At 40.6% G+C, this 13,436-nt stretch overlaps 1 protein-coding gene across 3 annotated transcripts in view; it reads right to left on the bottom strand.

Annotated features, from left to right (window-relative positions):
• prmt9 (protein arginine methyltransferase 9) overlaps positions 1-13,436 on the bottom strand; it is a 104,199-nt gene that overhangs the window by 23,406 nt on the left and 67,357 nt on the right. For 2 of the 3 annotated variants that reach the window (XM_020535125.2, XM_048597347.1), the window contains 2 exons: positions 7,419-7,586; positions 5,549-5,651 (listed from right to left, as the gene is read on the bottom strand). In XM_020535125.2, the coding sequence (XP_020390714.1) occupies positions 5,549-5,651; positions 7,419-7,586 (271 nt within the window). Of the gene's footprint in view, positions 1-5,548; positions 5,652-7,418; positions 7,587-13,436 lie in introns of those variants that run through there. The other variant, XM_048597349.1, reaches the window with a different exon arrangement.

The following is a 13,436-nucleotide window of genomic DNA, read 5'->3' on the forward strand; positions in this document are numbered from 1 at the left end:
CTCCTTCATAGAAATCTCCACTCACCAAACTCAAGTTTTCACTCACTTTCTTCAGCTGCACTTGTTTGCCTTTTGTCAATGATACCTCTAAGATTCTTCACTTGGGCGGTGCAATAAAAGTGTGGACGAACCCTCCAGCATATCCAATCAGTAAGCCCAATGTAGTTCTTCAGATAAATGCAATATTAGGCTATATTTTCCAAGAAGTGGTACTCTATGTGAGATTGCCATCCCACCTCTTAGTTACAAAAGAAGGAAGCTCCACTTTTCTGACAGGACATTCCACTCAAGACTCCCTCACTAATTTAGAGCTATACTTCCATTCTGACAGTTCTTTCATAGTTCAGAAGAAGGCAAACCACATCCCCTTTTGCACAGCAGTGGAGCCACTATACTGTAAAATTTAAATCGTCAAACCATAATTACATAATGTCAGTGTGATGTTGCAGGAGGCAGGGGTAATTATGTCTGATGCAGCAGCAGGGGAGATCTAGATGGGTCAGGGCCAATGGATGTGAGTCAGGTCAGGTCTGGTAAGGAGGGTGTGGAGTGGTGGGGTGGAGAGCAGGTGAGGCGGGGGTCAGGTCAGGGTCTGGGGAGAGAGTTCAGGACATCCGAGCTAGGTGTAGTTGGAGCATTTGTGAGGTAAGTATGGGGTCAGTTTAATAGTTACTTAGGTGGTACACCATGTATTTAATAGTTTAACTTTCCTTGAGCCACTACGTTACTTCAAACTCACTGTAACCATCCAATGTATCTCATTTTAACGGAGAATTTAGGTAGGTTCCAGGCAATGGAACTGTTCCAGCAGTAAGTTAAATTTCCAAGGCAAATCCTTTGGAGTGCACAATGATGGGACTCCACATGGTCCCCATGTGCAAGTCCCACCTATGGTGGAATAATGCTTGTCTGACCAGAATAAAATCTGGGCAAAATTTGTAAAATTTGGCATGACAATATTTTCAGAGATATGTTTACTGGACATTTGTTCACCTGCTTGATCAAATACAATCACAAGATGTAGAAGTAAAAGTAGGCCATTCAGCCCATCGAGTCTGCTCTCACAGCTAATCCTCAACTCCACTTTCCTGCTTTTCCCTATAACCTTTGATTCCCTTACTGATTAAAAATGTCTCAGCCCTGACTAAACATAATGACCCAGCTTCAACAGAAGTCACATTTGCCTGCATTTGGTCCATATCCCTGTAAACCTTTCCTATCCATGTATCTGTCCAAATAACTTTTAAATGTTGTAATTGTACTTGGCTGTACCACTTCCTCTGGCAGCTCATTCCATATATGCAGAGAAACTTTGACGCTCAGGTCCCTTTTAAATCTTTCCCATGTCACCTTAAACCTATTCCCTCTAGCTTTGGACTCTCTTACCCTAAGAAAATGACCTTGGTTATTCACTTTATCTATGACTCATGATTTTATAAACCTTTATAAGATAAGCCCCTCAATCTCCTATGTTCCAGGGGGGCAAATAAAATCCAAGCCTGTCCAGCCTCTCCTTATAACTCAAAGTTCCCTGCCTTGGTAACATCCTTGTAAATCTTTTCTGCGCCCTTTCCAATTTAATGTCATCCTTCCTATAGCAGGGTGACCAGAATTGCATGCAGTACTCCAAATGTGGCCTTACCAATGTCTTGTAAAGCTGTTACATGACATCCCAACTCCTGTACTCAATGCTCTGCTCGATGAAGGCAAGCATGCCAAACATATTCTTTACCACCCTATCTTCCAGCCACTTTCAAGGAACTATGTACCTGCACCCTTAGGTGTCTCTGTTTGACCACACTCCCTGGGACCCTACCATTATCTGTGCAAGTCCTGCTCTGGTTTGTCTTACCAAAATGCAACACCTTGTATTTATGTGAAATAAATTCCACCTGCTATTCCTCAGCCCACTGGACCAGTTGATCAAGGTCTCGTTGTACTACCAGATAACCTTCTTCACTGTCCACTGTACCACCAATGCTCATGTCATCTGCAAATTTATTAACCATACTTGCTATATTTTCATCCAAATAAATGATGAACAACCTCTAGCCACAGACTTCCAATCTGAACAACAATCTGAACCTCTACTACCACCCTGTCTCCTACTGTCAAGACAATTTTGTATCCAATTGGCTAGCTGTCCCTGGATCCCATTGATCTAACCTTCCTAACCAGTCTCCCATGCAAAATTTTGAAAAAGGCCTTGCTAAAGTCGATCTAGACAATGTTTACTATTATGCCTTTGTCCATCTTCTTGGTCAACTTTTAAAAAAAAAACAATTGCCTTTGAAATAAAATCCAACATTCCATTTGTCTTCCCTATTATCCACTGATTTTGGATGCCTGTTTTTTGTGATTTATGGATGAGGACTCCCAAATTCCTCTGTTCTATAGCCTTCTATATACTTTCTCCATTTAAATAATATTCAGCTCCTCTGTCATTCCTGCCAAAGTACATAACCTCACATTTTCCAACATTATATTCTAAATACCAAGTTTCTGTCCACTCACTTAGCCTGTCTATATTCCACTGCAGATCGTTTGTGTTCGTCTCAACATTTGGCTTCCCACCCATTTTTGTGACATCTGCAAACGTAGTTATCACACCTTATAGCTGGTCCCATCATCCAAATCACTGATATAGACTATAAATAGCTGTGACCCAGCACTGATCATAAGGCACTTTATGCGACAATTTGCCAATCCAAAGAGGACCCATTTATCCTTATTCTGGTTTCCGGTTAGCTAATCAATTCTTTACCCATGTTTAGCATGTTAATAATTCCATACAATCTTCTGTTGTGCAACTACCTTTGATGAGACACCTTAACAAATGCCTGTAGGAAATCCAAGAACCATAGCTTTCATTTCTCTTCTATCCATGTATGTTACTTTGTCAAAAAACTAAGATTATTTCAACACTATTTCCCTTTCAAAAGTCCAAGATTTCATGGATGATTTTCTCAATATCCTGCCGTAACCACCTCAATAATGAATTCTAGCACCTCCTCTATGGCAGGTATTAGGGTAACTGGCCTATTGTCTTCTGCTTTCTGATTTTTCCTTAAATTAAGGGTTTACCTTTGCTGCTTTCCAGTTTGTTGGGACCCTTTCAGAATCGAAAGAATTTTGGTAGATCCTAACCAATGCATCTAATATCAGTGCCATCAACTAAGATCTTAGGATGGAGGTAATCCCTTCTTGGACTCTTATCATCTTAGAGGTTCTAGGAAAACTATTGAACCTAATCATTAGGAATTTAAGTTTATCATTCCCTATCATGTCTCAATATTCAATTATCTTTGGAAAGTTTGCTAAATCTTCTACCACGAAATGTATACAAAAATACCTGCTCAAAGCCTCCGCCATTTCTTTGTTATTGATAATAAATTTCCCAGACTCACTCTTTACAGAGCCTACATTAGCCTTTGGTAAACAAAAATAGAAATTGCTGGAGAAACTCAGCAGGTCTAACAGCATCTGTGGAGATAAATTGGCTGTAAGCACATGCGCGATTTAAAGCAGTGCATTGCATGTAATTATCAGAATGCTGGTCCCATCATGTTTTTGGTAGAGGTTGTCTCAATGGTACAGCTCCCACTTTCCTCATGACCCTTGAACTGAAATCTATTTCTTTCACATCAATCTTTGAGCCACACATTCATCTCTCTGATCTTATTTACTTTATGCCAATTTGCACCTGGCTCAGGCAGCAATTAGGAGGTCATCCCTTTGAGATTCTACTTTCTAATTTAGCCTCCAACTACTCATACTCCCTCAGAACTTCTTTCCTAGTTTGACCTATCTCCTCAATACATTACATGGACCACACCAACTGGACCCACTTCATCACACTGCAAGTTCCTCCCACCCTGGAGCAGAAATCTCAAACCCTGCTAGTGGCCAAGCAACACACCCATCTGCACTTTCACTCTCAGCTACAATAAAATGTACTACACTATCTCCTACTATTGCTACATTCTGGTTTAATCTCCCACTTGAATAGGTTCCCACATTACAGTGCCTCAGTCAGTTAGCACATTCACCCCACTCTCATTCAAAGAAGGTGAAAGAACTTCAAATTTGCAAAGGATAAAGCTCTTGCATTCCTACATTCCAGTTCCCTTTATCAACCTCATGCCATCACACCCTCCTGCCCCTGACAACTAGTCTCATCAGACGGCCCTATCGTAAAAAATGTAACGGCCTCCCTGAATGAAGTGTCCAGTTAACTTTCCCTTCCCTGATATGTTGCAGTATATATAGCTGAGCTCCCTGCAGACACCTACCACAGACGTGTTTGTCCAAGATCATAACGGCATCCATAATTTCCCAAATTCTGCGATCACAACACATCATCTACCTTGCCATCCGTAATGTGTTTCAATGAATTAATTGTTTGAGTAGATTACAGGTTCTCCTCATCATCACCATTTACTAGACTAATACAATGTAGTAACAGAATAGACCTTTATTACTTCAAATAAAATTTGGGAAAAAAAAAAAAAAAAAAACTTATTTTTCTCTACTTTCCAACTATTTATTCTAAGAGCAGTTACTTACGAGCCAATCAATCTTTGGATTTCCCATAATGTCACTATTCAGTTTCTTTCAAACTGCCTGCCTTGGAGCACTCCTGTCACACACTCCTCCAGGTGTTGCCTTCCTGTTTCAAAGCCTTCCTCTCTCACATTCCCTACTTATATTAACTTCAGATTCCCTAATGGTAATTTTTGCAATGATCTAACAAAATTGTTAATTTCAGATGGATGGAGTAGGTCATGTGATAGCATTCCGAGAATAACAGGAGTTTCTCTGTGTCCTAAAGAAATTTTGGTTTCCTAACTAGCATTAAAAACAGATAAGAGTACCATTCACTTTATTTGTTGTTTATGGCTAACTGTTTTTTGCAAATTACATGTCATATTTACTTCTCAAGTAATTTATTATTTGAGTAAAACACTGATGCAATGAAACAGTGTTACATAAATGCAAATTATTCATAGTACAAATCTCCAAACTTTGGTATAAGATTGCTACATTTTGAATTACTGCAGGTTATTTTATGATATATATAATTATAGGAAGTTTAAAAAATCATTACAAAAATCAAGTGCAAGGCTCCCAGTTGTATCGTTACTTTGACAATGTACTCTGCTAATTGCTTAACATTTTATTACTTAAGTTTGTACTACATCACTGTAGCATGTAAAAATATGCAAATTTTTGTTTCCAATCACCACTAGAAAAGGCCAGTATACCGTACATAGACTTCCAATAAACTCTGGGCAAACTGGAGAATTAATCCAGGTGATTCTGACTGGTACTCAACATTGAAAATGTATAAAATTTATTTAGTCAGAAATGATCTATGACATATACATATGAGTGATTATGATTACATTCCAAATGTAACACCGTTAAAACATATCCATTTTAGAAATAGGGTGCAATAAGTATCAAACCTCTGGGCTGAATATAGAATTACAGCATCAAAACATTTCCATTGTTCAAATGTTCAGTCACAAGTGCATAAAACACACACCTTTGGTGGAAGAAGAAGATGTTGCCACGCATGTATTAAGCTCTCCACAATTCCTTCGCCAAACAGCCCAGCATCTACAGTCTCTGTGACAACAAGCGACACCCTGAGGGAAAAAAAAAGGAAAACTTTGACACAAAACTACAAATTATAGGATCCAAAATTCCTGCCTTTTCTAATTTTATTAAATGCATTGATGAGAGTATAAAGTGATACTGACACATTTTAATGCAGTCTATTTTCTCACTAAAGTAACTGAAAGCAGAAACTTCAGCCTAGGGTTGCTCAAATATATTTTAACATAATAATTAGATTAATACTCTACCAAGTGTGTGCGACGATTGTAATTACTAAACTGATGTTGTACTCTACATCATTGGTGTGTTGCAAATCCATTCATCTGTTGCCAATGGCTCCAAGTTGAGTAGGTCAAAATCTTGGAACTCCCTTCCAATGGTATTGTGGACAGTTCACCACCATCTTCTCAAAAGAAACTGGGTGTGGGCAATAAATGCTAGCCCAGCCAGTGAGGCCCACATCCCGTTAGTGAATTTAAAAAAAAGATACGGAGAGCATCCTGATTCTAACACCTGGACTGGTATCACAGGTTGCCCCTATCTGACTGTGCCAAGGCCCCCAAGCAAAGTCTAACTTCTTGACTTGATGGCGGCCTTCTGGCAACCACAACAAACTGCCTTCATATCAGCTATAAATGACAAGGCAAGAAACAAGTAATATAAGCCTGGTATCTATGGCTAATGGGTGAAGCACAAAAACAGAAGGCAAGGGAAGGTAAGGCAGGAATATGGAGAGTGTCCAGGTAGCCTCTGAGTGAGTGAGTGAGTGCTAAAAGAATAAGCAAACGTCCCAGAAATGCAGCCTGATCCAGTCTATGAGCTGACTGCCCTGAAAACAAAGTGTCTTTGCGGCAGCATTACAGAGAAAGGTGTCATTGTGTCCTATAAGTGGGTAAGAGATGTGCCATGAGAGTTCTTAGAAGCTGGCACATGCCAGATGCCAATGTTTGTGCAAGTAGAATGCATGTGGCTGGTGGCCATGTAGCATGCCCTGAGATAATGCTGTCTGGTGTCCAACATGGAGGTCCTTTGGAGAAAGCAGCAAGCTGAATTCAGAAGGTACCACTCTGGTATTCATGTTGCGATTTCTTCATGTCTAATTTGTTTGGCGAATTTGGTAAGATATAGAACTGAACAACTATGAAGTAAGTTGGCAGTCAAAGCATTTAACAAGCTTTAATCATTGTCAGTTGGTAACTTGCCGCTGCCCAGTGAAAAACTTGCCAGACCACTTGTGAAAAGCATAAAAAAAAGGAGCAGTATGCTTCCAACGTTTCGCTGGACCTCACCAGACTTCTCATCTGATTTTGTCACAAATCTCGCCTTAGTCCACACCATTTAGACCCCTATAAGATTCAAATCAATAGAGTTGGATTTTGCGTTCCCCGCAATGCAGGTTTGAAGGCAGGGTCTGGGAGCTCAGAAAAATCCTAGCATGCAGTCTTCCTGCCTGCTCGAGCCAACAAGCCTTTAAAATAGCTGATTAATGACTAATAAAGGCTCTTACTTTACTCATGCCAGTATGTTACCTGTGGCAGAAGGACCCCATAGCTTGTGGGCAGCCCAGAAGCTTTGGTAATACATGCTGGTTTCAGGAAGGGACCTCCTATGCTCACTGGTGGCGACTTTAAAAACATCTTTGTACAATTTCATTTTAGTGCATCCAAGTGTCTCCCAATCACAAAAGACTTTTTTTTGAATAAAAATTCTTTGCTAAATTCAACTTTTACAAACTATTTAATAAAGTTGAAGCACAAAGCACATAACTATTTTTGCTGGATTGTAATGGAACATACCTGCTGGGGAGATCTTTAGGTACTTCCATGTCTAATGATTTCATGTGCAGAATCTTAACTTGTCTTGCCATTTGGTTGGAAGCTACCACTTCACAGGCAAGTTCATACATAGTCTTGGATAACTCACAAGCATACACCTGAGAAGCTCCAGCTTTTCTTGCAAACATACTATATGGTAGAGAAAAAATAAATCACAAAAATAAGATTTTAAGGAGATGAAGCAAAAACATGGCAAACAATTTTCCAATTTTATTTGTTATCTTTCATATATCACCTGAAACTGTAAAATTTAACACATTTTGTTCTTTCATATATTGCTTCAACTTCAGTACAAACCTTGAAACCAATTAATATCCCATAAATCATTTCTTGTGGCTATGAAGACGCAGATTGCATTTTGTATGCAATATCCTGTTTCCATGAATGTATTGGTTCTGAACTCATTTGTTTTTTTCAATCCCTTCCACACTTTTACCATTAATATTCTCAACTGATTAGATCCCCCATTTTGGTTTATCTTAACACTTTTATGACTTTACCAGTCTCGAACCGATGCTTAATACGAGAATGAGGCATTAACTTATATAGCTAGTAAACTGTCTCTTGCACTTGGAAGTAGAACTGTACTCCAGCACAAGATGCAACCTCATGGTCTGGCATATCCTCCACTCAATCGTTACTATTAAGCCAGGAGATCAAGCCTGGTCCTCCACTCAATCGTTACTATTAAGCCAGGAGATCAAGCCTGGTTCAATGGAGAGTGCAGGAGGATATGCCAGGAGCAGCACAAGGCATATTAAAAATGAGGTGTCAAGCTGGTGAAGCTAACAAACAGGACTACTTGCATGCTAACCAGTATAAGCAGCAAGTTAAAGACAGAGCTAAGCAATCCCACACAAACGGGTCACATCTAAGCTCTGCAGTCCTGCCACATCCGGTGATGAATGGTGCCAGATCATTAAACAGCTCAATGGAGGAGGAGGGTCCACAAATATACCCATCCTCAATGATGGAAGAGCCAACCACATCAGTGCAAAAGAGAAGGCTGAAGTTGCTGTAGTAATCTTCAGCCAGAAATGTCAAGTACATGATCCATCTCAGCGTCCATCAGTGATCCCCAGCATTACAGATATCAGTCTTCAGCCAATTCAATTCACTCATGATATTAAGAAACCGCTGGAGGTAATGGATACTGCAATGGCGCTGACAACTTTCCTGCAATAGTATTAATGACGTGTGCCTAGCCAAGCTCTTCCATCACACTGGCATCTATCTGACAATGTGGAAAATTGCCCAGGTATGTTCTGTACTCAGAAAGGTGAGGTGAGAGTGCCAGCCCTTGACATCAAGGCCACATCTGACATCAAGGAGCCCTAGTAAATCTGGAATCATTGGGAATCGGGGGCAAACTCTCTGCTAGGTTGAAGTTATACCTGGCACGAAGGAAGATGGTTGTGATTGTTGGAAATCAGTCATCTCAGCTCCAGGGCATCTGTGCAGGAATTCCTCAAGGTATTGTCCTACAGTAAACCATCTTCAGCTGCTTCATCAATGACTTTCTCTCCATCATAAAGTCAGAAGTGGGAACATTCACTGATTGCACAATGTTCAGCATTTGCAACTCCTTAGATAGTGAAGCAGTCTATGCTCAAATGCAACAAGATCTGGATAATATCCAGGTTTGGGCTGACAAATGGCAAGTAACATTCATGCCAGGTGTTGGGGAGAGATGTCAAAGAGCAGTCTCGAGTTCTGTGTTCAGAAGTACAATCGATCTTTATTCAAGCTCTTTACCACATGTGCAGGAGAGGTCAGAGACTGCTTCAAATCTGGCTTTCACGTGGGGCCCAGCAGCCCTCTTAAATACAGCTCACATCAAAAGAAAAGTCAATGACACTTTGATTTCCCCAGTGGGATACAGCATTTTTCTAAATTTTGTGGTAAAATAATTACATGCAACATTCCCCTATAATCTGTGAAACAACTGATCAGTAATGGACACCCCTATGGACAGTCCTAGGTTCCCCATGACCTTGAGGTGTTTACTAGACATCATATCGTCAAGCTTTGGGATCTTACAATGTATCCGATTAATTATACTCTCCATCAGACATTTCCCAGACTTGCTTATCCCTAAAAACTGCTAGAATCCTGTTATTCATTGTATTCATTGCCATCACTATCAAATTCTGTTACTCATCTTATATTTCCCATTGTCCTAATCTCAGGAGATACAGAAGGAGGTTAGTTCATACTAATTGCTATAAGATTCATAATATTAGCTCTAATATAAAGTTAGTTCTATGTAAAGTATTCTTTAGTTAATGAGTTGTGAGCAGTTTCTTTCTCCCCATAAACCTCAGGCTTTCTGTTCTCGCACATCTCTTACTGAACGGTCCCTTACAGACATTTGCAGCTGTTGTCTTTACAGAACTCCCTGTACATTAATTTGTAAGATTCCTTGTTCAAAGTAGGCCCTGTAATCTTACGATAACGCCTTCTTAAAGCTACCATTGTGTTAACTTGTGACCTCACTTTAACGCTGGATCAGGCAAGCTAATTCCATTACTACAGCCACATTTATGTAAATAGTGACCATAATGTGCCACCTCTGAGCAGGGGCTGCTCCAACAACAGGCAATGACCATCTCCAATAAGAGGGAATCTAACCACCACTGTTTGACATTCAGTGGTGTTCTTGTCAATGAATCTGCCACTATCAACATCCTGAGGGATTACCTTTCACCAGAAACTCAACCGGACTCGCCACATAAACACAGTGGCTACTGTGGTTAGAGGCAAGGAATACTGCAAAGAGTACCTCTCTCCCTCACTCCCCAAAGCCTGTCCACCATCTACAAGGCACAAGTCAGGAGTGTGATAGAATACTTCTCACTTGTCTTGATGAGTGCAGATCCAATAACACTCAAGAAGCTTGACACCATCCAACACAAAGTAACCTGCTTGATTGGCACCACATTCACAAGGATCTACTCTCTCCACCACCAACACTCAGTAGCAGCAGTATGTACTATCTGCAAGATGCAATGCAGAAATTTATCAAATATCCTTGGACAGTACCTGCCAAGTCCACGTCCATGACAAGGGCAACAGATACATGGGAACAGCACCACGTGCAAGGCACCCTCTAAGCTGCTTACCATCTTGACTTGGAAACATATCGCTGTTCCTTCACTGCTGCTGGGTCAAAATCCTGGAATTCCCAACCTAAAGGCATTGTGGGTCAATCTACAGCATTTGGACTGCAGTGCTTCAAGGCAGCTCACCACCACCTTCTCAAAGGTAGTCAGGGATGGGCAATAAATGCTGATAGCCAGACATGTCCGTGTCCAACGAGTGAAAAAATTTTCCTTAAAAAAAATTCAGATCCAGAGACAACTACACAATGCATTCTCTCTAATAATTTACTAGAAGACATGAACTTAAGACTCCCCTCATGGGTGTTCAAGTCTATGCAGTAAGACATTACAGGCCAGAAAGTTAAAATTTAAATTTCCAATCTGTGCTGTATAGGTAATCTCACCAAGGTTCTGAAGACAATAAAAATCAGTTTGATTTCTCATTTTTTGATTACGATTCAATGATCTGTGTTCTACAACTAATGAAAATGAACTTTGTAGATATCCAAGATCAAGCTCAGTTTTGATTCTACTGACTCTGACTTAGGTTCCTGCTGGTATTCACCATCCCATTAACAATTTATCATTATTTGCTGAAATGGCTTAAGGTCCTGCTGCAGCTTTTGATTTTGTGCAGCTGTCACCTTCTTATAGGTCCTCAAACCAGTTTCCTCATCAGCCTTGAATCTCTCAACCAATCTTTTCTTCACTGCCCTTGGTCCCCAGGTTTCCCCAAGAATTTTCCTTGTTTAGTGGCCGAGTATGGATTTACCAGCTGATTGCTAAGGTCATTTCCCATCTCTACCAGATCCTGGTAGATTCAGCATCTCTGAATATCTTTCTTGCTCTTCTCCTCTGCAGGTTGTCACCACAGACAAAAAAGAGCCAGTGAAAAACGATGATTCTATCTCTGATGAAGACCAAGAATACGACATCTGCCTCTCTCCTTCATCCTCCACCCATAGTTACACTCATGCTGGTTTGAAGGGTTTATGTACAGAAAGGGGGACACACAGACTGGTGTCACCTCATGGACTCAGCCCAACAGCTGAAGGAGTCTGTGTCAGCTGAGATCATCGAGGTGGAAGAACTATTGGGGTTCAGGCTCACTCTGAATACCCCAGAATAATGACTGGCCTACAGTCTCACCCTATGGAGATGCAGATACAGGCAAGAGAAAATCTGATGGAGATTGCAGAGATAAATACATGCACAGAAGATTGAGGAGTCCACTGACATCTTGACTTCTGCCATAGTTCTGTCAGTTAGGTGCATGACTTCTTCCATGGATTGGTTGGCAGCCACCATGAAAACCAGCTTTACATATCACATTTGCCTGAGGGCCTTCATTTTATTGCCCTGGTCATGGACTCAGTGGCACTCTCTTCTGCCTTGTTTATAGGAGATTTTTGTGTCACCTGCAGAGTGAAAGAGGAACGCCTGGTCCTCCTGTGCCCTGAAAGGATGCCCTCAGACAGGCTAAGCAAGAATGAAATGAGGCATTCGGATCTCCTTCCAGATGCCCCTTCTCCTCAGGGATACAGAGATGTGCCAATAAGAGCAGCCACCAGATAGCTACTTTCAGGGCAGAGAAGGACCAGGCATTCCTCTTTCACTCTGCAGGTGACACAAAAATCTCCTATAAACAAGGCAGGGTGGAGTGCCATTGCAAGAGACCACTAGAAGGCAGGCCAGGGCCCTGATTATATAATCCCCTTGCTTAACGAAAGCAAGTGTCCGATATGCCTTCTTAACTATCCTATTCATGTGCTCTGCCAACTTCAGGATCTGTGAATAATCACCCAAGATCCGTCTGTTCCTCTAAGCTACCCAGAGTCCTGCCATTCATTAAATACTCCCTCAGCACCTCGCATTTATCAGGATTAAGTGCTATCTGCCACTGGTTTGCCCTTCTGACCAACCCAATTGTATCTTCCTGTAACCTACAACCATCTACTTTGCTAATAAGCACTTTACCAATCGTGGTGTCATCGGCAAATTTGTTTAAAATTCCCTCCATATTTTCATCTATATCATTGATGTATTTAACAAACAATAACAGTCCCAGTACTGATTTTGTGGCACACCGTTGGACACTAGTTATTTAATGGATGTTTAAATTACTATCCAGTACTATTCAAATAGATGTAAACTCAACTGATGCAATTAATAACTCCGACTTTGGATTCTTTCATATTATCTCTAACTTGAAATCATTTTATGAATTGGGTTACACAAGATTGGTCGGGTGGTTAATAATGAGGAAGATGATCTTAGGCTTCTTAGAATACATCCTTATTCAAAAAGGAAGAAAGGCAAAAAGCAGGTAACTACTGGCTGACTAGCCGAATATTTATTGCTAGAAAAGTACTGGAATCAATTATTAAGAATCCACATAAACCACATCAACTGAACTTCCCTCATCCACACACTTGATCACATTTTCAAAAAATTCTAACAAATTTGGTAGTTGACTGTACAGCTGGTTTGCAATTCAGAGTGAAACCTACAACGTGGGTTTAATTTCCACACCAACTGAGGTTACCATGAAGGATTCTCCTTCTCAACTTCATCCCTCGCCTGAGGCCTGGTAACCGTCAGATTAAGCTACCACTAGTTGTTTCTCATTTGACAGCAGCCCTATGGTCCTCTGAATATTTGAAAAATCAATCTAATCAAGCAGAGTCAGCATGGCTTCATGAAAGGAAACCATAACTGACTAATTTATTTGAGTTTATCAAGGAAGTTTCAATCAGAGTGGATAGAAGGAAACTAATAGATATGTATTATTTGGACTTCCAGAAGTCACTCGACAAGGTACCTCACAAAAGGTTAAGTCATGAGATAAAAGCCCACGGAATTGGAGGTGGTATATTGG

The sequence above is a fragment of the Rhincodon typus genome, chromosome 1 (assembly GCF_021869965.1).
Source record: "Rhincodon typus isolate 14 chromosome 1, sRhiTyp1.1, whole genome shotgun sequence".
NCBI classification, from domain to species: Eukaryota; Metazoa; Chordata; class Chondrichthyes; order Orectolobiformes; family Rhincodontidae; genus Rhincodon; species Rhincodon typus.